The following is a 27,423-nucleotide window of genomic DNA, read 5'->3' on the forward strand; positions in this document are numbered from 1 at the left end:
GCTGAGCTCCAGTTCATTTGCAAATTTGACACCATCAGATCAGGATTAAACAAAGACTGTGAATGGCTATCCAACTACAGAAACAGTTTCTCCTCCCTTGGTGTTCACACCTCAACTGCTAGCAGAGCACCTCACCCTCCCTGATTGAACTAACCTCGTTATCTCCACACTGATATATACCTGCCTCTGGAGATTTCCATTACTTGCATCTGAAGAAGTGAGGTTCTTACCCACGAAAGCTTATGCTCCCAGTACTTCTGTTAGATGTAATGAAGAATCCTTTGAGCTTGTTCCTAGTGGGTACAGTAACTCCTCACTTCAAGTTGTCCCAGTTAATGTTGTTTCATTGTTATGTTGCTGATCAATTAGAGAAACGTGCTCATTTAAAGTTGTGCGATGCTCCCTTATAACTTTGTTTGGCAGCCACCTGCTTTGGCCACTGCTTGCAGGAAGAGCAGCCTGTTGGAGCTATCTGGTGGGGACTTGGAACCAGGTTGGACCGGCAGCCCCCCGATCAGCTCTCCTCTCCCCTAAGTTCCCTCTGTGGCAGTGGCCCAGCAGGCTATCAATTGCTGGCAGGTCAGCTGTCCCTCCCCCCACTGCCGTGTGCTGCTCCTGCCCTCTGCCTTGGAGCTGCTCCCCGGAGCCTCCTGCTTGCTGTACAAGGGAGGGGAAGTGGGGGACTAATGTCAGGGTGTCCCCCTGCTCCCTGCTTGCCCCATCTCCATAGAGCAGGGGAGGGGGAAACACCAGGTCTCAGGACAGAGGAAGCTTGCTGGCAGCAGCTGCTGTCGACTTGCTGATCTACTTAAAAAGGCAATGTACTTAGAGTGGCGTCAGTGTACTTAAAGAGGCAATGAGCATCTCTCTCTCTCACACACAGGTTGTATGTGTGTCCTCTGTCTGCCATGCTGTCTACCCTTCCCTCCATTTGTACTGCCTTGTAGAGTGTGAGGCTACATTAACAATAATGTGTTAACCCTTGAGGGCTCAGCCGAGTGCTAGTTCATCATTTAGCAGAAAGGCATTCCTTGGGAAATATCCCACCTTCTGACTTCACCACCTCAACCAAGCTTCACAATAATCATTGCTGTGTACAGTATTAAATTTTCTGTTTAAAACTTGTACTGTGTGTTTTTGTGTGTGTATATATATGTATGTCTGTCTGTCTTTTGTCTGGCAAAAAAAATTTCCCTGGGATCTAGCCCCCCACCCCCTTATATTAATTCTTATGGGGAAAATGGATTCACTTAGCATCGTTTTGCTTAAAGTCGCATTTTTCAGGAACATAACTACAACATTAAGCAAAGAGTTACTGTACTACCGGAATTGCTTCAATGGCTTCAGTAATTTGTCACAATGGGCTTTGATCACTTAACATATGCAGTATAGCTGATTTTTCTAGTATTCAAATATCTTTTTTAAAAAATAGACTCCAGAAGATTGGATACAAGCAGTTGAGCAAATCTCTCTCTGGAGAGACTACAGAAAAGCTGTAACATCAAAGCTCCTAGCCTTCTAGGTAGCTGCTGTCGATTTCCCTGGGGGTTTCAGGTTATCCACTGGTTAAGAACCATTGCTCTAGAAAAGGTAGTTCCAAATTGGCTCTGAGTTTTGATTACCCTTGTCTAGTGTGAAGTGATACTGTAATGGAGGAATAGTGACACTACATTTAGTTCTGAAGAAAGCTGTAAAATTTATGCACAGACTTAAAACTGTATGCGATGTTGTTTAAGCAGTATTGCTCCATTGCACTGTTATACTTATTCCCACACAAAATTAACTGCTTTGTGGTGGAAATAGCTGTTCAATATACGCTTACTCTACAACTCATTGTATATTGTGGATTATTGATCAAAGACTGAAGAACCCTCATGCAAGAAATGATCTTAGCAACAGTTGCTCTGCTGAGTGCTCTTGTATCCTTCTCTGCTGGAGACTATTACTTTGCCTCTTTCAAGTGTTACCACAAGTAAAAATGACCTTGGAGTTGTCTGGTCCTGAAGGTGTTTTTGTGCCAGTGGCAAATCCCACTCTCCAGACTTTTGAGTGTATTCCTGACTGTGCCAGTGGCCCAGGAGCTTGGGTAAGTATCAGTCTTTCTGAGTCAAGTCCTGTGGTGATATAAAAGGCTTGCTCAAAGGCATCAGCCAATGTAGGCATCTCTGCTACAGATTTTACAGATTTTTATCCCACAGGCAATTTTTTACATTGATCCCATTGCTCAAGAACATTTCACTGACAATCAATTGGTCATAATTTTCAACTCCTTTTTCATTTACCCATATTCTTATTAGGTCACATCTTATAAACATAGTCACTTTATGACACATACCAGCACTCCTTTTAAGATTTCTAAATTTCACCCTCACATTTCAGGAGTAATTTGGAACCTTTGAAAGGCAGCTTTCTTAAATTCAGAATATATCAAAGCTTCCCAAACTGGCTTGCATGAAATACATTCTGAGCTTTACCAGACAGTTTTGCAATCAGTGCAGGGACTCTCTTTCCTCAGGAAGCTTATGAACTTCACCTAGTTTTTAAAAAGTGAAGTACTCTTTTCAGTGCAGTCTGTCTCTTTGTACGCAGGACACAGCTTCTTGGAGTGGAGGGAGAGGTTGGTGATTCTGGATCTTTCCATGTTTTCCTAACAGTTCCAGATTGTAGTTCCTCACCTCTCCTCCTCCTCAGCCTCTCTGTTCCTCAGTTCCATGGCTCGCTTATGAGCTTCAGCTTCCTGTTCCTTCTGCTCCATGGCTCTCCTATGGGTGGCTTCTTCAGCTTCCCATGCAGCAGTTGCTTCTTTCTTTTCATTTCTGCCTGCCACATCTGATATTGGTATTCACACTCTTTTCTGCTGCCTCCAATCTGGCCAGCTCTAACTTTGCAGTTGTGTCACAGTCGCTCATTTTTATGCTTTACTGTTTCTATTTCCCTCACCTGAAATAAGGTGACTGTCCCCAGCCACCGCATATGAGACTCACTTAAAATCACTGTAACCAGGACTCAGCATATAAACTGCACTTAAAATAACAAACTGTGCATATACCCAGCGCACTGTGCCAATTTGACCTTACCCAGTGTACAATCTGGACTGTTGAACAGCTGTGTCCCTTCAATTCTCCACCATGGAGCGGGGGGGGGGGGGCTTTTTATACTGCTGTGCTGTGAGAGCAACCACTCCTGGTCTGCTCTTTCACAGCCTCTAGCATGTAAATGACTCCCAGCTATACTGCATGAGTGCTATGGCCAGCCACTCTTGAGTTACACTGCAGACCAACACCAGCAAATTCCCATTCCCAGACTTTCTCCCAGAAATGTGTGTCTTGTACTGCCCAGCCCTCTCTTGGACAATACAAGCTGACATAAAGTCTGTCATTTTATTAACAGGATTTGTGCATATAATTTAGTATCTCAAATGGAGTTTGCCAAACACTTCAATTCCAGCACACACTGGTTAAGATAAAACAAATTTATTTAACTACATAAAGATAGATTTTAAGTGATTACAAATAATGAGGCATAAAAGTTCAAATTGTTTCTTTGTTTCTGAGGTATTGTAGCTGCCAGGGGTAGAGAGAAAGGTAGGAATAATGGGGGTATATTCACCATTCTTATATATTTTTTTCCTTTTTCTTTGAGAATCATCCCCAGCTGGGATTCAGGAGATGGAAAGTCTGTGGGGATGGGAATCTCCAGCTGTTTCTTTGAGAAGATGTAATTTTTTTGCTCACCCCATCTTTCCTGTCAAAGAGTGACCACTTAACCAGGCAATGGTCCATTTGATTTTGTTGACACCTGGCCAAGGCATCAGTTTGCCTTTTGTCTATGAGGCACTGGTTTGTGGCTGCTTTTCTAAAGTTGGAACATGTCTCAGTAATGTCATACAGTAGAATTTTATAACTTTACATACAATGTTGCCATACATCTTACCAAGACAATCAATAATGCTCAGGAGCTTTTGAGTTTTCAAATGATACTTCAGAAAGCATATTTTATACAAAATGTATCATAGTCTTGTAAAAGAGGTGAACCGAGGGGTATAGACTGTCACAGTAATCAGAGCCGGCTCCAGCATTTCTGACGCGCCAGCAAAAAAAAAAAAAAAAAAGCTACGATCGCAATCATGACTGGCGGCGGCAATTGGGAAGGAAAAAAAAAAGCCACAATTGGCGGCTGCAGTTCGGCGGCAGGTCCTTCGCTCCTAGAGGGAGTGAGGGACCTGCTGCCCCCGAATTGCCGCACGTGCCGCCCCTCTCCCCTGGCCGCCCCAAGCACCTGCTTGTTAAGCTGGTGCCTGGAGCTGCCCCTGACAGTAATATATATATATATATATACCGTATTTTCCGGCGTATAAGACGACTGGGCGTATAAGACGACCCCCAACTTTTCCAGTTAAAATATAGAGTTTGGGATATACTCGCCGTATAAGACTACCCCTCTTCCAACGCACACCAAAAAAAAATTAAAAAAACATCAGATTTGATTTCAATATGGTAATTTTAATTCAAATGCTTATGACATGCAGGTACTTAGCAGGAAAACTGTCACTTATAAACATAAGGCTGTTTGACATCAAACATGTAAACATAAAACAGTGCAAGTGGATTAAACTTTTCCTAATTCACTCTAAAGCTGAAAGGAAGGATAAGACAATAAACCCATGGGAGCTGCCATGCTGTTTGTTTTCTAAGCTGTCAACCAAACTGGAACTGATGATGATAGGAGGAAGATAACAAACAAGAGAGAGAGAGCAAGTGCCGGGCAAGTCCCTGGCGAGTTAGCAACGCCCATCATAACTGCAAGCTACGGTATTTTTACAGGTTTTGCTGGCGTGACAGTTTCCCTTTAAAAGCCTTCAAAATCCTCCTGTTCGTCATCTGATATCATAAGTACATCAATGACATCTTGTGATACATTTGTAAGGCAGTCATCGTATGGATCGAATTCCGTATCAGATGGTGTGGTCTCAGCTTCGGCTTCCTCTTCATCTTGCCACAAGTAGTCGTCCTCCATACCATCTAATGAATTTGATATGCCACACTTCTTGAAAGACTTGATTACTGTTTCTGCATCAATATCATTCCAGGCTTTTATGACAAACTTGCACAAAACATCCAACTGTGGAGCACGCATGTTTCCTCCTTTTGTGAATGACTTTTCGCCGCTAACCATCCATTCATTCCACCGTTCTTGAATGCGATCTTTAAATGGCTTGTTTAGGCACACATCCAGTGGCTGTACCAACGATGTCAATCCTGCAGGAATAACTGCCGCATCTGTGTTTAGTCTTGCAAGCATTTGCTTGGTGCTGGGAGTTAAATGAGCCCTGAACATATCCCACACCAGTAGACTACATTTTTGAATAAGTCCACCTGGTCGCCTGCTCCATACATTATCAAGCCATAGCTTTACCCCTTCTTCATCCATCCAGCCTTTTTCATTCACATGTACAAAACAACCAACAGGGAACTTGAATTTCGGCATTGTTTTTCCTCTAAAAATAATCATTGGTCTCAGTTTGGCGCCATCAGCTGTGCATCCTAGTACCACTGTAAAACTGGACTTCTCATGTCCTGTTGTTTTAATTAAAATTGTTTTTTCACCTTTTTGATGGACAGTTTTATTTCCAACCATATCAAAATTCATTGGAGTTTCATCCATATTTCCAATACTACTTAACGCATAGCCATGTTTAGTGCGCTGTTGTATTACGTATCGATGGAAACTATTTACTTTGCTATCAAGATCTGCAGGTAATTTTGGGGCAATTTTCATCTTTTGCCTCAGTATCATATTATGCCTTCCCATGAATCTAGTACACCAGGATACAGTGGCCTTAAATCTGTTGCTGTGATCTGGGTTAGATTTGGCCCACTGAAGTGCAAACAAATGTATTTTATTTCGTGTCACTACATAACCGTTTTGGCGATGCTCATTCACCATGTCTGCTACATGTTTTTCGAGTTCTGGCCAATGTGGAGTGCCTCTTCTTAATGCACACTTACCCCTTGGCATACTCTTTAATGCTTTTTCATTTGCTTTCCAGTCCCGAACCATCTTTTCTGTTACTCCATATTGTCTTGCAGCAGCGCAGTTATTATGTTCCATGGCAAAGTTTACAACTTTAAGTTTGAAACTGGCTTCATATTTCTTTCTTCTTGCTGGTGGAGCCATGATGGGGTTTTGACTGTTGGACATTTGTATACTGTACTGTATGTACTGGTGCTATACTGTATGAACAGGTACAGATACTGGTGCTGTACTGTATGTACCTACCACTTACACCTTCCCGGTGAGGCGCCCCCTCACCTCGTCATCGGGCGGGGATGCGGCCGCGGCCGTTTTTGAGCTCCCCCCACCATATGCGGCGACCGCAGATTCTCCAGTCCGGCTTGGAAGTTTCAGCACCCGCCCTATAAGACGACACCCGGCGTATAAGACGACCCCTGACTTTTGAGAAGATTTTCCTGGGTTAAAAAGTAGTCTTATACGCCAGAAAATACAGTATATACTAGGTGCTTTAAAAAGGCTAATTTAACAAAGCTGAAACAGGTATAAGCCAAATCACCAAGAGAGAATTTAAACAGAAAAAAATTAATAACAAATGGGAACTGTTCAAGAACCTTTTACTAAATGCCCCAAAAGCAAAAATCCTACACTCAAGAAAGAAGACTTCACTTGGTTTTTTTTGTTTGTTTGTTTTTTTAAACAGCCTCGATTTGGAGGGGAAATGAGAGCATCTGTCTTTTTAATAATAAATGTAGAAAAGGGAAATTGATAGCACCAAATAAAACTTAGGAGCTAGGAATTGTAGGAAATTGTAAGGAAAGCAAAAGACCACAAGGAGATATTTATGGCCAGCAGAGTTAAAGACAACAAAAAGTAATTTCTTAAGTATGTTAAAAACAAAAGGAATCCTAACAATTGTATTGGTTCATTATTAGGTGGAAATGGTAGAAGTGTCAATAATGCAGAAAAGGCAGAAGAGTTCAATAAATATTTGTCTGTATTTGGGCAAGATGTATTTAATAAGTTTTGGAACACTTTCCAGAAGAAATAACTCTTCATTTGAATTGTGTTACACTTTGTCTTCTACATTGAATTTATCTAGCTTCAATTTCTATCCAAACTACAAATAAGGTGTAAATATCTAGCACTGAGGGTTATTAACCATTGGAACAACTCACCAAGGAGTTGTAGTGGATTCTCCAACACTGGAAATATTTATATTAAGATTCGATGTTTTTTCTAAAAGCTATGCTCTAGTTCAACCACAGCTATTGAACGTGAAGCAGGAATTAATTCAGGGAAGTCCTATTGACTGTGTTATGCAGAAGGTCAGACTAGATGATCACAATTGTCCCTTCTGGCCATAAAATCTATGAAAAAACATGCGCTTCCTCTCCTCTTTAGTTACAATCCACCAAACTCATAGACCGCTATGAAAAAATAGCTTCTTTACCACTGTGAGTATGGGGAAGGGCCATACTGTTGGAAAAAGCCCTATGCCTGTCCAGTTTCCTGATAGCGTAATGAGCACAGATGAACTGCATCAGCTTGACCATCTGATGGGATGCCCTGCCTGATTGGCTGAGGAAGCTAGCAGGCTCGCTCTTAAGCCCAGCATCAGTCACTGGTTTAGATGTAAAGTTATATCTATATGACCAACAGATAATCTAGTGAAAAATTACAAACTCTTAAATGTGATATTTGATAACAAGCTGAATTAACTTACTTAAAACTATCTCTGGAACATCCTGGGAAGTGGATAAGAAAACGGTGGTAACACTGTATAGCGTGCTCATTAGACCAATTATTGAGTATGAATGCCAGGTGTTTGGACTGGGAGCAAACAGAAAGCTGAGAAAACCAGACTATATCCAAGCACAGGCATTGTGTATCACATGTGGTACCTTCATTACTATGCTTCTGTGTGTACTATTAATAGTAACTAGTGAAATGCCTATCAGAATGAGGCTTCTAGACTAAACTTTTGGGCCAAAGTACGAGGTAATGGTGAAGATGACAATCTGAAGCTAATATATAATGACTTTTGGGAATTAAGTGGAGGCCAGGTAGGACAAAAAAATCAAATGTAAGTTGGATACAGAAGGGGATAAAGGATCTTAATGAAAATAAAGGATTGAAAGAGACCAAAATCTATAGCTCTGGGAAAATACTCTTATCAGTGGAAATCATCCACTCTGAGATAGACGTGGAATTGCATAATGAAATAAATAAAAGGAGAAGACTAATAGATATTTATTTGCTATATCTTATACATTTTTGTGATAAGTGGGAATACTACTGCCAAATATGGCTCCAAAGAGAAAGGAATAGGAAGAGTGGGAACCGCTTTCTGCATGCCTTCACTTGGACTCAAGAAAGCCATAAGGCCATAGCTAACTTTGTATCCATCTTTAGGCTGAGCTAACAGGGATTATGCTAGCACTAAACTGGGCTTTAGATGTGTGGACAGCTGCTGTATCTATCCTGTCTGACTCCTTATCAGGGCTGCAGGCAAATTACAGTGGTAAGTCTGATAGCTGAAATAATATTCTTAATAAAATATTGCTAACAACTGAACTGGTGCCATTGGCTATAACCATAGTGATCGTATGGATCCTGGCGCACGTAAGGATAACAGGAAATGAATTGGAAGAAAAACAGGTCAAAAGTGCCATTAATCATGGACAAACTGACCTAGGAATCCCCTGAAGCAAATTAGAATTTAAACACCCAATAAAAAATGAGCTAAGGAAGGAATGCCAAGAACTGTGGGCAAAGGAAACACTGAGGAAAAAATTCCGAGACGCATGCCCACTAGCTGACAATGTTGATATAATCCAAGGCACTGAAAGGAAGAACGAAGTGGCTTTATTTAGGATTCTAACACAGAATTGTGGATTAAATAGTAATATATTCCTAATTAACATGCCCAAAGGCGGATTATGTGTAACATGTAAAGTTCAGGAAACAATAGTTCATATCCTTTGGGATTATAAAAGTGTACCACGAAAGGAGGTGTTTATATAGAAAACTCAGAGGCCTTGAAGTAACAACATTTTCCTTGCAACATCTGTCAAGAATACAAGGAAAATGGGGCCCAGTGAAAAATCTCTTCTGCTGTTCTTCAAGAATAGTGTGAAAGGTGCAAGACTCTTAAGTCATGAACAAGACCAAGTACAGTGCATGGCAGTCAGAGACTCAGGAAGCAAGTCTGCTATGCCACAAAACTGAAGAAATTCACTGATTATTCAAACCATTTGTCATGGCTGCAATAGCTCCTGTGTCTGCTTGTTCCTAGCCTTGCTCCTACCTTGTTCCCTTCCTGCTCCTGTCTCAGACTCCGCGCTGCCTCTGCCTTGCCTAGTTCCAGGTAACCTGGTTCTGCCCTTGATTCCCATTCTTGATTTCTGACCTCCACTGTGACCTTTGGAATCTGGCTTCTGACCTGAGCTCAAGCTCTGACCCTCAGCTCTGGCATCTGACTCTGTCACTGATCTTAGATTCCGATTCCTCGTGCTTGATGCCTGGTCTAACCAGCAGGCCTGATTATCCACATCCCGGCCCCTGACACAGACCGATCTTCCTTGAAAATTCTGCACTCTTTGGATTTCAATGAAACCAAAGCTTTTGGTTGTATACAGTGAAATGTACAAAGATGTACAGTGAAATTTACCCAAAGTGAAATCCCTGCAAAGAGGGATGAATTAGGTTCTGCAGGAAAATCTGCTTTACAGAATGGTGTTTCTGATCAAGAGAATTCTCAAAGAATTAGGGACATTTCTAACTATCCTGCTGAATATAATGATTACCATTTCAACTAAATGGTGATCCTAAGGCAATACAAATAATCTGATTTATAATTAATATAGGAATTGGACAGATTATACACATGCACAATATTTGCAAATTCAGTGTGTACTGCAGTATCATATGCATTTATATTCTGAAACAACAGCCTGCCTACACAGCAGAGAGTCATTTTGTTTTATTAAATAAGGTAACATACATTATTAACAAATGTGAATAAGCCTCTTTTTCCAAGGCAATCCAACAGTGATTTTTATTCCTCTCTTTATCAAAAATGTCTGTCATGCTCTGTTTGACCCTTACAGTTGGGTGAGATTGCCACTCGGAGCTGAGGTCAGAGATTAGCCTTGTTCTCACTTAAAGTGCAAAAACCACAGCCAATTGAATTCTTTAAATTACTGCTGGCAATGATTGCTTGCTGCTGTGATTGACACGTGTCAGATGACTTTCTCAGTTGAGTAATCTGGGCTAGCAACTACTATCAGCGGTTTACAAAGTACAGGCACGTTATACATTAATGAAGAAAGCCATACAATGGACTCCTGTTCACAGAAACATAAAGAGAGGGGAAGGAAAGGAAAGATTCAACAAGACCGTGTCAAGGGGCAGTACACAGGTAGAGTAAGAGCAAGACCCCTACGAAGACACCACCACCAAAAAGGAAGATACTCTGATAATGGAGCATACCTTTGTCTACATTCTAGCAGGAAAACAATCCCACTTAGCACAAAACTTGGCTTCCAAGAGGAGCATTTTGGTCTCTTGATCAATCTTATAGACCTGCCCAACCTATTAGATCCTAGCAACAGGGGAGAAGACTGCTCAGCTGCCTGAACATGGTAGGGAGGGACAAGATAATTATTACCAGACAGGCAGTATTGCCTAGTGGCTGAAGTTGTAGCTATTCGTGTGGCATATAGCTAGATGTATTGTATGTGAGGGAGGGGTCTCCCACATTTTTTACAGAAAGAGAGAGAGGGTTGGCCAGCAGTGCATCAATCTTCCCAACAGCAGGTTTATTGCATTTTCTAAACAGTATCCGTTTGTGCTATAGCCGCTCTGATATTTCAAAAAACGTCTCTTCGCCTGTTCTCCTTGCTTCTCAGCTTTACTCTTTTGAGATAGGTGCTTTGTCCGCAGGCCCTTCCTTTTCCATGTCCTTTCCTTGAGCATTTATTCTTCCTTCTATTGCCAGGTTGTCCACTTTACACAGAGCACAGGATCTGTCCACCTGAATCGGGGTTATCTGTTAGCTGAAGATCCAAATTATACACAGCAGCACAGTTTGCTGTTTATGGACCAAAACTTGTGAGGTGTTTAGTAAGCCTGGGTGGAGGATGCTCAGCTCCTCACAGGATCAAGTGCTACCATATCTGATAATGTCGTAAGGTTCATGAGACAAGAAGAAATGCATTGAAATAGGAATTAAAGGACTATTTAATCAACTATTACCAACTTTAGAAAGTACAGTACATGCTAGTTTGAGCTTTTTGAAGATATTACAGAAGTGAATAACTTCAAACATATGTCACAATCACACAATTCCATCTAGTGCCTAAGTCCTCAACTGATTTTGTATGTGTAGCTAAGAACATAAGAACGACCATAGTGGGTCAGACCAATATCTTACGTTCCAACAGTGGCCAATGCCAAATACTTCAGAGGGAATGAACAGAACAGGGCAATTATTGAGTGATCCATCCCCTGTTGTCCTGTCCCAGCATCTGGCAGTTAGAAGCTTATGTATACCTAGAGCATGAGATTGCAACCCTGACCATCTTGGCTAATAGCCAATGATGGACCTATCCTCCATAACCTTATCTAATTCTTTTTTGAACCCAGTTATAGTTTTGGCCTTCACAACATTTCCTGGCAATGAGTTTCACAAACTCACTGTACATTCTGTGAAGACATTCTTCCTTTGTTTGGTTTGTTTTAAACCTGTTGCCAATAAATTTCATTGGCAGACCCCCGTGTCTTGTGTTATATGAAGGCATAAATAACACTTCCTTATTCACTTTCTCCACACAATTCATAATGTTACAGTCTTCTATCATATCCCCCACCCTTTAGTTGTCTCTTTTCCAGACTGAATAGTCCCAGTCTTTTTAATCTCTCCTCATATGGAAGCTGTTCCATACCATTAATCATTTTTGTTCCCCTTCACTGTACCTTTATATAGTGGCATTATGATATTTTCTGGCTTATTATCTATCTCTTTCCTAATGGTTTATAACGTTCTGTTAGCTTTATTGACTGCCATTGCACATTGCGTGGATGTTTTCAGAGAACTATCTGCAATGACTTCAAGAGCTCTTACTTGAGTAATAACAGCTAATTCAGAACCCATCATTTTGTATGTACAGTTAGGATTATGTTTTCCAATATGCATTACTTTGCATTTAATTAATCAACATTTAATTTCATCTGCCATTTTGTTGCCCAGTCACCCAGTTTTGTGAGAGGCCTTTGTAACTAGGGTGACCAGATGTCCTGATTTTATAGGGACAGTCCTGATATTTGGAGCTTTTTTTATATGGGTTCCTATTACCCCCCACCCCGTCCCGATTTTTCACACTTGCTATCTGGTCACCCTATTTGTAACTCTTTGTAGTCTGCTTTGGACTTGATACCAAATTACTCAAGGTAGTTATCTGTAAACTTTGCCACCTCACTGTACACCCCTTTTTATAGATCATTTATAAATATGTTGCACAGCACTGGTCCCAGTATAGACCCCTAGGGGTCATCACTATTTGCCCCTCTCCATTCTGAAAACTGACCATTTATTCCTACCCTTTGTTTCTGTCTTTAAACCAGTTACTGATTCATAACCATGATTGCTTATTTTGTTTAAGGCCTGGTCTACACTAGGCGTTTATGTCGAAGTTAGCGCCGTTACATCGAATTAACCCTGCACCCGTCCACACCGCGAAGGTATTTAGTTCGACATAGAGGTCTCTTTAATTCGACTTCTGTACTCCTCCCCGACGAGGGGAGTAGCGCTAAATTCGACATGGCCATGTCGAATTAGGCTAGGTGTGGATGGAAATCGACGCTAATAGCTCCAGGAGCTATCCCACAGTGCACCACTCTGTTGACGCTCTGGACAGCAGTAAGAGCTCGGATGTTCTGAACTGCCACACAGGAAAAGCCCCGGGAAAATTTGAATTTGAATTCCTTTTCCTGTCTGGCCAGTTTGAATCTCATTTCCTGTCTGGACATCGTGGCGAGCTCAGCAGCACTGGCAACGATGCAGAGCTCTCCAGCACTGATGGCAGTGCAATCTCAGAATAGAAAGAGGGCCCCAGCATGGACTGATCGGGAAGTCTTGGATCTCATCGCTGTGTGGGGCGATGAGTCCGTGCTTTCCGAGCTGCGATCCAAAAGACGGAATGCAAAGATCTATGAGAAGATCTCTAAAGACATGGCAGAGAGAGGATACAGCCGGGATGTAACGCAGTGCCGCGTGAAAATCAAGGAGCTGAGGCAAGGCTACCAGAAGACCAAAGAGGCAAACGGACGCTCCGGATCCCATCCCCAGACATCCCGTTTCTACGAGGCACTGCATTCCATCCTCGGTGCGGCCGCCACCACTACCCCACCACTGACTGTGGACTCTGAGGATGGGATAGTGTCCACGGCCGGATCCTCGGACATGTTAGCGGACGGGGAAGATGAGGAAGGAGATGAGGAGGACGAGGCAGTCGACAGCGCTCACAACGCTGATTTCCCCGACAGCCAGGATCTCTTCATCACCCTTACAGAGATCCCCTACCAACCCTCCCCAGCCGTTACCCCGGACACAGAATCTGGTGAAGGATCATCCAGTAAGTGTTGTAAACATCTAAACATTTATTTGTAACAGAACATGATTATTAACAATTTAAAAAATGGGTTTCTCATGATTAGTTTGATTAACTTAACGGTTCAGTCATGGGCAGTGCAACTATTTGAAAAAAATCTAGCAATGTCCGGTTTTGCATGATTGTCCTGCCCAAGCCGCTCTACTGTTTAGTCCCTGCTACTGCAGCTACAGTAAGATGCGGTCTATATGTCCGGGGATGGAGCAGAAATCCTCCTGGGACATCTCAAGGAAGCTCTCCTGCAGGTAATTTGAAATCCGCTGCATTAGGTTCTTGGGGAGAGCGGCCTTATTGGGTCCTCCGTAGTAGGACACGTTGCCGCGCCACGAGACTAGCAAGTACTCTGGAATCATTGCTTGGCACAGCATGGCGGCATACGGCCCTGGTCTTTGAAGGCTTTCCCGGAGCATTCTCTGTCTGTCGCTCTCAGAGATCCTCATGAGGGTGATGTCGCTCATGATGACCTGCTTTGAATGAGGTAGGGGAATGTTAGTGTTGGGACTGCTTTACCGTTCCTTTACAGAACTGTAACCGCTGGTTTGCAGCCACGCGGTGGAGGCGGGAGAGGGTCAGCCGAAAGGGATCGTTCCCGGGGACAGCCGCGAGGGTGTGGGACAGGAGCAGACTTCCTGCTTGCCGGATTGCTGGCAGCAGGGACCGACATTGATTTCAATGTGAAATGAGGCCATTGCTAATATTAAAGTTTTAAGCTGCCACGAATCTACGGCTTACCATGTCTGCGTGCAAGAGCAATTCCGTTGTCCTGACAGGGTTCTCAAAAGTGCTCTGCAAAACCCCAGACACTGAATGCGAAGGCCGAGAATTCGACCTTGTGCTGAGTGCGCATGTGATAGGTGCTGTGCATGGTCCTGTTCACAGAGAAAGACTATGTTCTTTGTTCACAACTACATTTATCTTTCTGAGGAATTCACTCCCTTTTTCCCATTCCCACAGCCCCATCTGCGACTGTCTCACAACCTAGCCTGTCATCACACTCCCAGAGGCTAGGGAGGATTAGGCATAAGAAGAAGAGGACACGGGAGGACATGTTCTCAGAGCTTATAGCCTGCTCCCGAGCCCAGGCAGCACAGCAGACCCAGTGGCGGGAGAACTTGTCCCAAATGCACCAAGCCAACATGGATCGGGAGGAGAGGTGGCGTCAGGAAGACCAGCAGGCGACTCAAACCCTGCTTGGACTACTGAGGGAGCAAACGGACACGCTCCGGCGCCTTGTGGATGTTCTGCAGGAACGGAGGCAGGAGGACAGAGCCCCGCTGCAGTCCATCTCTAACCTCCCTCCCCTGCCACCAAGTCCCATACTCCCTTCACCCAAAGTGCACAGAAGGAGAGGCGGCAGAGTCCCTGCTAACTCTCACTCCACCCCTGCAGAGAGCTCGAGCAGCAGAAGGCTCTCATTCCCCAAAGTTTGACAAGTTCTTTCCTTCCCGCCTGACACAAGCCCCCGTCCAAGTTTCACTTCCCAGTCCCATGTGTAGTTGATAATAAAAAATATGTTTCTGTTAACTACTGTTTCCATCATGTTCTTTTGGAGGAGGGGGGGGAAAGGGGGTTGGTAATTGGACAGGACAGTCACCTTTGGCAGGGTACATAGTCGGGGGCAGGCACAGCAGCAGGGCACATACATAGTGCAGTGATGCAGTGACTACTTACCCTGGTTAGTCTGGGAGGTTCTTTTCATGTTATGTGGTGGGGGGTGGGTTGCTCTGTGACTTTGTGTCAGGGGAGGGCAGTTAGAGATCTTAAGCGGCGGTCCTTAGGCAGGATCACAGAGCCACACAGCAGGGGATCTGTAACCGTCCCACCCCTGCCACAAACTCACATAGACCCCCCATACACACAGTCCGTATCAGGAGGGGTGACAGGCTCCGTTGAAAGAACCATCCCACCGCAGCGGAGCCTGTCAGTCCTTGAGTTTAGAAGCTGCATTCGCGCGACTACACTACACCCGCTCCGCACCACAGTCTGCGTCCCAGTTTTAAAAAATTCCCGCGAAAACAGTATTAAAGAAAACGGTGTGCTTTAACAAAGTAGAACTATTTTTATTTTGAAACGTGTGTTGGAAGTGGGGTGAAGGCTTCTCTGTACACAAAATTAGAAAGTCACAGGTTACCCTGCTCACTCAGGAACTTTGCTTTCAAAGCCTCCCGGATGCACAGCGCTTCCCGCTGGTCTCTTCTAATCGCCCGGCTGTCTGGCTGTGAGTAATCAGCAGCCAGGCTAATTTCCTCAACCTCCCACCCCGCCATAAAGGTCTCCCCCTTGCTCTCACAGAGATTGTGGAGCACACAGCAAGCTGCTATAACAATGGGGATATTGGTTTCGCTGAGATCACAGCGAGTCAGCAAGCTTCTCCATCTCCCCTTGAGACGTCCAAAAGCACACTCCACCACCATTCTGCACTTGCTCAGCCGGTAGTTGAAGAGTTCTTTTTCAGTGTCCAGGGCGCCAGTATAGGGCTTCATGAGCCAGGGCATTAGCGGGTAGGCTGGGTCCCCGAGGATGACTATAGGCATCTCCACATCCCCAACAGTTATTTTGTGGTCCGGGAAGTAAATACCTTGCTGCAGCCGTCTAAACAGACCAGAGTTCCTGAAAACACGAGCGTCATGAACCTTGCCCGGCCATCCGACATTGATGTTGGTAAAACGTCCCCTGTGGTCCACCAGTGCTTGCAGCACCATGGAAAAGTAGCCCTTTCTGTTAATGTACTGGCTGGCCTGGTGGTCCGGTGCCAGGATAGGGATGTGAGTTCCATCTATGGCCCCACCGCAGTTTGGGAATCCCATCGCTGCGAAGCCATCTATGATCGCCTCCAAGTTTCCCAGGGTCACTACCTTTGGCAGCAGTACATCAACGATTGCCTTGGCTACTTGCATCACAACAACCCCCACGGTAGATTTGCCCACCCCAAACTGGCTCGCGACTGACCGGTAGCTGTCAGGCGTTGCAAGCTTCCAGAGGGCTATGGCCACTCGCTTCTGGACAGTCAGGGCTGGTCGCATCCGGGTGTCATTGCGCTTCAGGGCAGGGGACAGCAACTCACAAAGTTCAAGGAAAGTTCCCTTCCGCATGCGGAAGTTTCGCAGCCACTGTGATTCATCCCAGACCTGCAGCACTATGCGGTCCCACCACTCAGTGCTTGTTTCCCGTGCCCAGAATCGCCGTTTCACAGCATCAACATGACCCATTGCCACCGTGATGTCCTCGGCGCTGGGTCCCCTGCTTTCTGAGAGGTCTGTGCTACTCTCAGACTTCAGGCCATCACCGTGTTGACGTAGCCTCCTCGCCTGACTTTTCTGCATCTGCCTCAGGGCAACCTGTATGATAAGCTGCGAGGCGTTGAGAGCGGCCACAACTGCAGCGATGGTTGCAGTGGGCTCCATGCTCACAGTGCTGTGGCGTCCGCGCTGTCAATGACTTGAAAAGTGCGCGAAATGATTTCCCGCCGGCGCTTTCAGGGAGGGAGGGAGGGCGGGAGTGATGGACGGATGACGACAGTTACCCAAAAGCACCCTGGCCCCTTTTTTTTTTACCCAGAAGGCATTTGCGGCTCCACCCAGAATTCCAATGGGCGGCGGGGACTCCGGGAACTGTGGGATAGCTGCCCTCAGTGCACCGCTTCCAATGTCGACGCTTTCCCCGTTAGTGTGGACTCACAAAGTCGAATTACTGTCCTTAGTGTGGACACACACGTTCGACTTTGCAATATCGATTCCAAATATTCGATTTAAGTAAAATCGAACTACTCTCGTAGTGTAGACAAGGCCTAAGAGCCTTTGGTGAGAAACCTTGTCAAAGGCTTTCTGAAAGTCCAAGTGCTCTATATCCACTGGATCACCCTATCTACGTGTTTCTTGACGCCCTTAAAGAATTCTAATAGACTGGTGAGGCACAATTTCCCTTTACAACAGTCGTCTTCTCCAACAAATCATGTTCATCTATGTGTCTGATAATTCTCTTCTTTACTATAGTTTTCAATCAATTTGCCTCATACTGAAGTTAGGTAAGTTTAACTTATCCTGTAATTGCCAGGATCACCCCTGGAGCCTTTTTAAAAAAAGTGGTGTCACATTAGCTATCATCCAATCATGTGGTACAGAAGCTGATTTAAACAATAGGTTACATACCACAGTTAGTAGTTCTGCAATTTCATATCTGAGTTTCTTCAGAACTCTTGGGTAAATACCATCTGGTCCTAGTGACTTATTACTCTTTAATTTATCAGTTTGTTCCAAACTTCCTCTATTGACACCTCAGTCTGGGATAGTTCCTCAGATCTGTCACCCAAAAAGAATGGTGCAGTGTGGGAATCTCCCTTGCATTATCAGTAGTAAAGCCCAATACAAAGAATTCATTTAGCTTCTCTGCAATGGTCTTTCTGCCATGAGTGCTCCTTTAGCACCTTGATAATCCAGTGGCCCCAGTGATTGTTTGGCAGGCTTCCTGCTTCTGATGTACTTTTTAAAAATTGCTGTTAGTTTTTGTGTCTTTTGCTACTTAATCTTTAAATTCTTTTTTGGTCCGCCTAATATACTTTTACACTTGACATGCCAGAGTTTATGCTCCTTTCTATTTTTCTCACTAGGATTTGACTTCCAATTTTTACAGGATGCCTTTCTGTCTCTAACTGCCTTGTTTATTCTGTTGTTTAGCCATAGTAGTATTTTTTTTATCCTCTTACTATTTTTTTTTAATTTGGTGGATACTTTTAGTTTGAGCCTCTATTATGGTGTTTTTAGACAGTTTCCATGCAGCTTGCAGGCATTTCACTCTTCTGACAGTTCCTTTTAATTTCCATTTAACTAGCTTCCTTATTTTTGTGTAGTTCCCTTTCTTGAAGTTAAATGTACAGTGGCGGGTGTCTGGTATTTTCCACTCTCTCACACACATGTTAAATGTAATTACATATGGTCATTATTACCGAGCAGTTCAGCTATAGAACACATTGTGATTGGTTTGCAGATATAAACCACAACATGTTAGTAATGTCATAGTACTGCGAATAGTGACCTTCTTAATGGAGTGGTGTTATTATTTGTTGTGCATGCTACATCTGTGGAAAGGGCTTCAAGGTGAAAAAATATACAGTCAATCAATTGCTGCTGGAACAAAGCATAGGACTTCTGTGTCACATCCTATTAATATAAGGAATTGATGGAATGTGAAAACAGCTATCAACATAGTGCATCCTTGCCAGCAGAAATCATATGAGATAGCTAAATATGATGGCCTGCCTAATGTCATTACCATTACCTGTTACTGGCGGAATATCCTGTAGCCAGCACAGACAATACCCTGGTTATTCTTGAAGGACTAAAATTATATTATTGTCTCCTTCTATTCTCTACACATACAAGGCACATCAATCCTCCAGTCTGATCAAATGCACCGAATGTATTTGTCCCTTGGCAAAGTGACAACTCTCAGTCCCCAGGTTAGGAGATGACTTCAGTGTGCTTTAAATGCCTGATTCAATACCACTTGGAATCAGCAGAAATACTCCCATTGAGTTCAGTGGGCTTTGTTTCTAGGACAGGGCTCTGGATGTGAGCCATCTGTCTGCTCACCAGTGAAGAGAAGAGACACTGACAATATCTGTAAAATAGGAATATTAATAGTGCCCTCACTCACAAGGCTGTTATGAAAATTAATTCATTGCTTGTGAGTTATTTAGATACAACAATCATGAGTTCCACAGAAAAGCCCACGAGGAAATTAATATTTCCATATTCAATGCAGAGTCTGGATGGTGTGCTGTAACTAAGGCATAGGGCCACATGCGGAATGATGATGACAGAAAGGAGTCAGAAAAATCCCATTGTATCATAAACTGCATATTTGTTTATAATTTATTATAAAACACTCCACCAACGACAAGATTTTTTTTCCTTCCGACATGTATTAAGGACCGGTCCTGCAAAGCATACTCATGCAAATTAACTCTTTGACTTTAGTGGGACCATTGGAAAAATTACTCATGTGAGTAACAGTTGAGGGATCAAGCCAACAAGGAAAGTTCTGACACATGGGCATTTTCTTAATCAATATATATTTTTAATAGTTTAAATAATGTGCATTCTGTAACATTTTCTATGGCACAGTTTCAGGGTAATCGAAGATCATCAGAATCAATTCCTTATGGCTGATCATGTCAAAATGATGCTCTTTAAATGCGGTCTTTTCCCAGTACTCTGCTTTTGGACAAATTTTTACCATTGAGCAATGAAGAAAATATTGAATCTTCTTTCAATCGATATATCAGAGTTTCTCTCCTTCTAAGTGACAAAACCCTATTTTATATCATGTGTGTACTCAGGAAGTAGAGGAGACAGCTAAGACTTTTATTAGTTTTAAAATGCCCTTTGGTACTGCCTAATGTGCATCAGTATAGAATATTGGAAAGTTGATATCAAACTATTTGAACTAGACACAGGACATAAGACAAATCTGCCTTCAAACCTGTAAAGAAATATGCAAGAATCATGCAACCTCAAACAAAACACAAAGGCATGGAAATCTACCAAAATAATTCAAACCCAGTGAAATGGCAAACATACAAATTCACAATCATCATTAGACATGAATGGAAAGGGAAGTGAGATACTTGACCATGATCTGATTAACCCCAGGGCTTCAGGGTGGTGCTCAGAAATGAAAGCATTGTTTTCCCTGAACAGATATGAAATGTTCTGAGGTGTCTTGCTAACCTCTTTAAATCCCTGAAATAAAAAAGGATTAAGAAATGATTAAACAGAAGAAATATATCCTAGAGAACACTGAAAAGGGCAACTGAAGGATTGCACACTGGGAAGATTTATGAGCAATTATTGTCCTTCCACTCCTAACTTCATGTTTTCTTACAACCTGCTCTATAGCTATGGAACACCCTTCCAAACCAGATTTGTCAGACCCCCATCCACCTAAACTCTTGGGGTGAAATCCTGTCCTCATGTAAGTCGGTGGGAGTTTTGCTAGGCCTGGATTTCACTCTCCAACCTTCTCTGAGGTTCACAATCACAACAAAACAAATCAAATCCATTCAAAAATATTATTCAAGTTGTTTTCCCCCTTCTGAGTCCCCTAGCACATGCCATGTTCTCTATCTGCCTTGTAGATTGCCAGCACTCTGGTACTGTAGCTGTACAACTGTGAGCACTTTGAGACACAACTGGTAATAATAGACTCTGTGTGAGCTCCTAAAAATATTTTGAGATTAATTAAACCCTCTTGGGCCTGATTCTCATTTACACCGAAGCTATGCCAGACCACTCCTGCAGTGCCCAGGGACCTCGAAGTGGGCACAACTTACACTCGCACTCACTTTAAGGCTCCTTTATGCTGTCAGATCAGTGAAAATGAAAATGAGAATCAGGCTCCTTTTCTTGAAGCTGTGTGTTTTAATGAGGATATCAGGTGGAGAAGAAGCACAATTTTTACTGGCCTGTTTAAAAATATCCTTATGCAGAAGTGAGAATTTGTTGTGTAAATACAGAAACCTTCTGAGGTGTCTTAAGGAGGTTGCTATGAAGAATGTGATCTGTGAGCCATTTAAGTAATTGGGATTCATTTTATCCTAGTTTATCCACAGGACTATTTTTACAAAACTCAAGGTAACTCACAAAATCACAGGATAAGAGAAATTTAAGCATCACTTACAAGTCTGCTTTATTTCTTGCAATTCCCCATGTACCTCCATGAATAAATAATCTCTGTAAATAACTGTTTGGAAATCAAATGAGAGAGAGGTGAGGGTGAGAAAAATTCCCCAGTTGTATCCTTTATAGGATAAAAGACTTATCAGATCACAGCTCACTGGTTACTTCAGATTTATATAATTATTCATACAGTGCACCTAAGTGTGCTAGGCATTTATAGCCCATGGTCTTTGCAGAGAATATGGCTATCATGTGGAGTTATTTTCTATATGTCTATACTTTCACTTCTCATGAACGTATGGTGGATTGAAGTCTATCAAAAGTTTCCTGTGCAGCTATCACTAAAAGTAATGACAGAAGCCCCAGTCCTTAGATCTGGCTCAGCTGTGCTTGGCTTAGTACATGTGGGGATAGGGAGATTTAGGTGATCTATGATTTCCTTTGATCCCTGTTTCAGTTAGAACAACCTCAAGAGACTTAGGCTGGGTCTACACTACCCGCCTGAATCGGCGGGTAGAAATCGACCTCTCGGGGATCGATTTATCGCGTCCCGTCGGGACGTGACAATCGATCCCCGAATCGACGCTCTTACTCCACCAGCGGAGGTGGGAGTAAGTGCCGTCAACGGGAAGCCGCAGAGGTCGATTTTTGCCGCCGTCCCTACAGCGGGGTAAGTCGGCTGCGATACGTCGAATTCAGCTACGCTATTCGCGTAGCTGAATTTGCGTATCTTAAATCGACCCCCCCCCCCGTAGTGTAGATGTAGCCTCACCAACTGGGCAGTTAAGTCAGGTTTAAGGTTGCTTTATACCACCAGTGCAGTGCAAAGCAGCCCTAATGGGGTCAAGGATCCAGCCAGGAGATTTGGGAGATTTATTTGGCAGTGTTTAAATAAAACCATGAAGAATGTTTGTGGATTTTATCAGATCAATGTCTGTCCTTGTCAAAAAAACTTTTCTGACTAGTTGTAAATGATTTTGGGAGAAGTGATTTTAACTCAGTTGCTTCTGGCAGCCTGTTGTGTTTTGAAATCAGCATTACTGACCCAGTGTGCAGGCCCTTACAGTACTTATTTGGGTAATTGTCATTTCCCTGAGTAGTCCCATTGATTTCTGTGGGAATATTTATCTGAGTAAGGGATTGCAGGGTCAGGCTTTAACATTTTTTTCCCCAAAATACAGGCACCTGTTTTTGGTGTGCCACTAAGGTACTGGTTACAGGCAATGCCTGTCTTATATTGTATATCATTTATCCATCACAAGAGACTATAAAGCTCCATTCATTTAGTGTTACATAAATGATGATAATATTTAATAATATTTCAAACAGAATCTAAACCTCCTTGATATTTCAATCTCATTTTCAATTACACACTATTTGCAATGTTTTGTCTGCTATGTCTAACTTTAACATTATAACCTTCCCATGTGTCATGAACAGATATCTCCATGTAACTATATTACTGCTATGAAGCAAGCTAAAGAATTGAATTTTCACCCTAAAAGCCTCAAAACAGTTAATATGCATATGAGAGAGGGTTGGGTTTAGAATGTTGTGTTCGATATTGCACTGAACAGATCCAATGATTTTTCAAGTCTATCAAAGGTTTATGTACAGAAATAGAGTGAATGCTACCAATCCTTCCTCTAGGCACTACTGCAATACACATAAATAATAATAATAATTAATAATTTGTCTTTTTTATTGAATTACTGTGTGTTCCAGTTGTGAGAGTGAGTGTTTATTTGGCATGTTCAGCATATTTGAACTTTAAGTTCAAATAGCCATCAAGTATGGTTTCATATAGGGTTATTTTGCCTTCTAGAAGCCTTAACATAGAAGAAGAATGACTAGCACATTTTCTCGTCTCCTGGCTGGCCACAGAACTGCTGTGCTCTTTGCAACAGTTAGCACAGGGGCCTTAACCACTGGATACCTATTGAATCATCAGAATGTGAGAGCAGGATCTCATGAAAGACGAAAACTCTTTCCTCCAAGGTAAGTCATTTGGGTTAAACTTTCCACTGAGCACCCAGCCCAAGTAGCTGCTGAAGCTCACTGGGGGACTAAGAGAGAAGGAATTGTCCCCCAACAAACTGCAGAGCAGCTGCATAAGTCATCATGTCCCAAATGTGGCACCTATGCATGTGGGAAAGGAGGACCTGAGCATGGGAAGATCCTTGTAAGTTCAAAATCTGAGAACAGGATCTCTCACTAGTAACCCTGGTTTTAGATAGATTCAAAATAGCATGAACAATAGCCTTCAAAACCAAGAAGTGCAGACATGGATGAAAATTTAAAAAAGCAAAACCACACACACAAAGATTGTCAAACCTCAAATACAGTTCAGTGTTGGTTCACATTTCAGGCAAAGGTTCAGGATGGTTCTCATTAACTTACCAGTCATCTAATTCCTAGGAGCCAACTATCAGTGTAGACTCTACTGAAGGGAAGTTTTTTATATTTTTATGTACAAATGATAAGGTGTTGGCCATGGTAAATACATGGAAGAGACACAACTGCTCTGCCTGAAATTATTCCCACAGCAGCTATAAACTGATTGACGGAGCATAGAAGCTAAATACAGCCCTGATAGGACTAAGTTGACTTCACTGGACTTGTACTAGCTTGACTTTGGCCCTATTTTTGAAAAATGACAATATGGGCCAGTTTCTGATCCCCTTATTCATAGTGAATAGTACCATATTCCACAAATAGGCCCACTGAGGTTGCTGAGATTCCTGTTAGAGCCAGGTGCTACTAAACCAGGGTAAAGATATCACAATCTGACCCCTTTAAAAGCATTACCAATGCTTTATCAAATGACTTAGCAACATCTTCACAGAGTCGTACCTAGGGCATTTTTGCATCCAGGGTGAGTAAGCATATTTGCACCCACTACCTTTTTTTCCACTTCATTTTTCCGCCCCATTTCCCCGCCCCTGTGGCTTTGTGCCCTGGGCAGCTGCCCAGCTCACCCTGCCCTGGTTACAGCCCTGTCACTTCACATGCTACAAGCTGAAGATTTCTTTACTGATGGATTATAATACTATACAGCTTTCTTTAAATAATAAGATAATTAAAACAACACAGAACTATTATAATAGGGTTAGATTTTCTGCAGGTATAAATCAGAATAGCTCCACAGATGTCCACAGAGTGACACTGATTTACACTAGCTGGGGATCTGGTCCACTAACTTTACTTGTACCTCAAGTTTTATCAAAAGCACAACCAAATGAATTCTGAACATTGTTCATGTTCCTCCTATCTGTGCTAGTGCTTCCCACTTCCATTGTAAATATCTTTATGTACTGCTAATGTAACTGGCAGCCAGTGAAGACTGTGGGGGGGTGTTGATAAGAGCTTGTATGCTTTTGTTTTCTTTCTAAATTTTAATGCCATGCATGTACCAAGCACCAGGCGTGCTTTTAAACTCTCTGCTATTTACCTCAAGCTTCCTGATCTACTGCAGAGAATAATATCCATCAATGCGTGGTAGAATGACACAACTTTAGTTTGAGAGGGAAACAAGCGGACCAAGAACGCTTTCTGTCCCCTCTCCTTCTGATGTGTTCGTAACCTGGCAAAAAGAACCAAGAATTACTGTTTGTTACCATATTAAATGCATTTGTCTTTTTCACCCCTCAGTGCAGACTATCCTGATCTCCGCAAACATAACAACTGCATGGCTGAATGTCTTTCACCAGCAATATATGCTAAACTAAGGGATAAGATGACTCCAAATGGGTATACCCTGGACCAGTGTATCCAAACTGGCGTTGACAATCCTGGCCATCCTTTCATTAAAACTGTGGGCATGGTTGCTGGTGATGAAGAGTCTTATGAGGTGAAACATTTTTATTACACTGTAATGTTTAGTTTGTACGTTATACTTCACGAGAACTTGTTAGGACAGCACAGATCTTTCATGAGAAGTTCACTTTTAAGGTAAATCGCACACCAGAGTGTGTATAAACCACAAACCATATGGGTAATACTGGTGTTTTCTCAACAGGAGGTACAATGAACAGGAAACATCATTAAAAGAGCCATCTATAATGTTATCAAGGGTAATGAAGTGTGGGCTCACAGGAACAATATTTTATTTGCTTGCAGTAGCTACACTCCCTCCTGCTGTTAAATTCAGTTTGTGGCAAGACTGTGGAAACATGTCACCAAACTGAAATGATGTAGAAATTATACTGTAAAAAAAAAAAAACATGGTAGAAGTGAGAGGAAATTTTCTTCTGAAATATGTGGGATGCTTGGCAGATAGACACTAGGGCTTTAGAGTGTGGAAGCAGAGAACTGACTTGCTGTACCAAAACAAATAGTGAGAACTCAGTTTTTCTCCGACAAGAGGCACGACAAATACCAAAGATAGAAACATAGGATTAGGCTATTTTAATTCTGAAATAAGAAGCCTGAGACCTGGAAAAAACTGGCTCATTGTTATAGCACCTTTCCAGATAGTTAACACTACAATCAATGGGTCCCTGCCTATATTATGCTGGAATTTGTATTATTCGTTCTCTTAATAGTAACAGCCAACATCCCAAATACTGGGCTGCTAAGGATGGGGTTATGATGCAGCTGACTCTGTTTCATTGGGCTTAGGAGCTGTGACTGAGCCTCCTCTGTGGAAAGTGTACATATCGTCTTCAGTGCTCAGTCATCAGGATGCATACACATCAGACCGAACGTTATACAAAAATCACTTCATTCCAGCCAGCCAGACTAAAAAATACAACAGAGCTCTAATTCTCTACTCAGAGGAGGTGGGGCGGGGCAGGAGAAAATAATTGCAGCTAAAGTTAACCACCTTAGATCTCTATGCTTAGGTTTTATCAGCCTTAGAATTCTTGGGGGAAGGTGGGAGCCAAGTCTATTGACCATTATTTCTCTCCTCTTTTCCCAACATTCCTATACTAGCCCCCACCCAAGTCCTTCCCCTCTCTCTCCCCCGTTAAACTGCTGATTTCATTCACCTACTGCTTTGATATAAGGTGAATGTTCTATCAAAGAACTACAAGTAAGAGAGGATATTGGAGTCTAATGGATAGGGCCCTGGATTGGACTGGGTCTCAGGACACCTGGGTTCTATTCCTGGCTCTGCCACAGACCTGCTGTGAAAATCACTCCGTGCCTCAGTTTCACCATGCACCCTTTGTCTGACTTTATTTAAATTGTAAACTCTTTTGAAGCAGGGATTATCTCTTACACAGACATACTATGTTGTTTCAGACTCCAGTCTTCACTGGAACTACTAGGTGCTATTGAAATACAAACAAATAATAATAAGTGAGAGCCTGATTACACCAGTTTTAGACTAGCAGAATTCTGCTGACTTCAGGAGAGTTCTGATTTATTCTAGTTTAATAGAAAGGAGAATCAGGCCCCATGTATCCTCTGATGATCTCTGGAGAGCTCTTTTGCTCCAAAACCTCAAGCTGGCTATCAGAGCAATTAGAATCAAGAAGAAACATAAGTATACAATTATGAGATGTTATATGAGAGTGTAACACACATCCCTAGAAGGATCAGCATGACTGGGGACTGTGGATCACAAAGCATGAGCATCTCCTGGCTGAGCTAAAAGACCCTTTCTTGTCAGCACACCAGCTGTAGCAGACTCAACCTCTCTGTAGTCCAGCCACTGCAATGGGACAGAGATCCACGCTGTGTAACTATGATTACAAGAGGTAAGGAAAATGGTGTTAAAAATACTCAATGCTGGATTAATACATCTTTAACTCCACAGGTATTTGCTGAGATTTTTGACCCAGTTATTAAAGTGAGACACAATGGCTATGATCCATATGTAATGAAGCATCACACCGACCTGGATGCATCCAAGGTAGGATCAAATTTTGAATCCTTAATCCTTCAGCTTCCTATCATGACATTATATTGTATTTCATAGTTCAAAAAATGTTCCAATCTCCAAAGAAAATAAGCTGAGGGATAACAGAACTGTGATGTCACAATGGCTGAACTTATCAATGCTTTATTCCCCTTCCCAAGCAACTTTATATATACAACGTGGCACATATAGAAAA

At 42.6% G+C, this 27,423-nt stretch overlaps 1 protein-coding gene across 2 annotated transcripts in view; it reads left to right on the plus strand.

Moving 5' to 3' along the window:
- The window catches only part of CKMT2 (creatine kinase, mitochondrial 2), a 49,074-nt gene that overhangs the window by 7,208 nt on the left and 14,443 nt on the right, over positions 1-27,423 (plus strand). For both annotated transcript variants that reach the window (XM_034774596.1, XM_034774597.1), the window contains exons 2-4: positions 23,187-23,359; positions 25,013-25,211; positions 27,126-27,221. In XM_034774596.1, coding sequence (XP_034630487.1) covers positions 23,208-23,359; positions 25,013-25,211; positions 27,126-27,221 — 447 coding nt within the window. In that variant the 5' untranslated portion in view covers positions 23,187-23,207. The remainder of the gene's footprint in view (positions 1-23,186; positions 23,360-25,012; positions 25,212-27,125; positions 27,222-27,423) is intronic.

Source organism: Trachemys scripta, chromosome 6 (assembly GCF_013100865.1).
Source record: "Trachemys scripta elegans isolate TJP31775 chromosome 6, CAS_Tse_1.0, whole genome shotgun sequence".
Taxonomy (NCBI): domain Eukaryota; kingdom Metazoa; phylum Chordata; order Testudines; family Emydidae; genus Trachemys; species Trachemys scripta.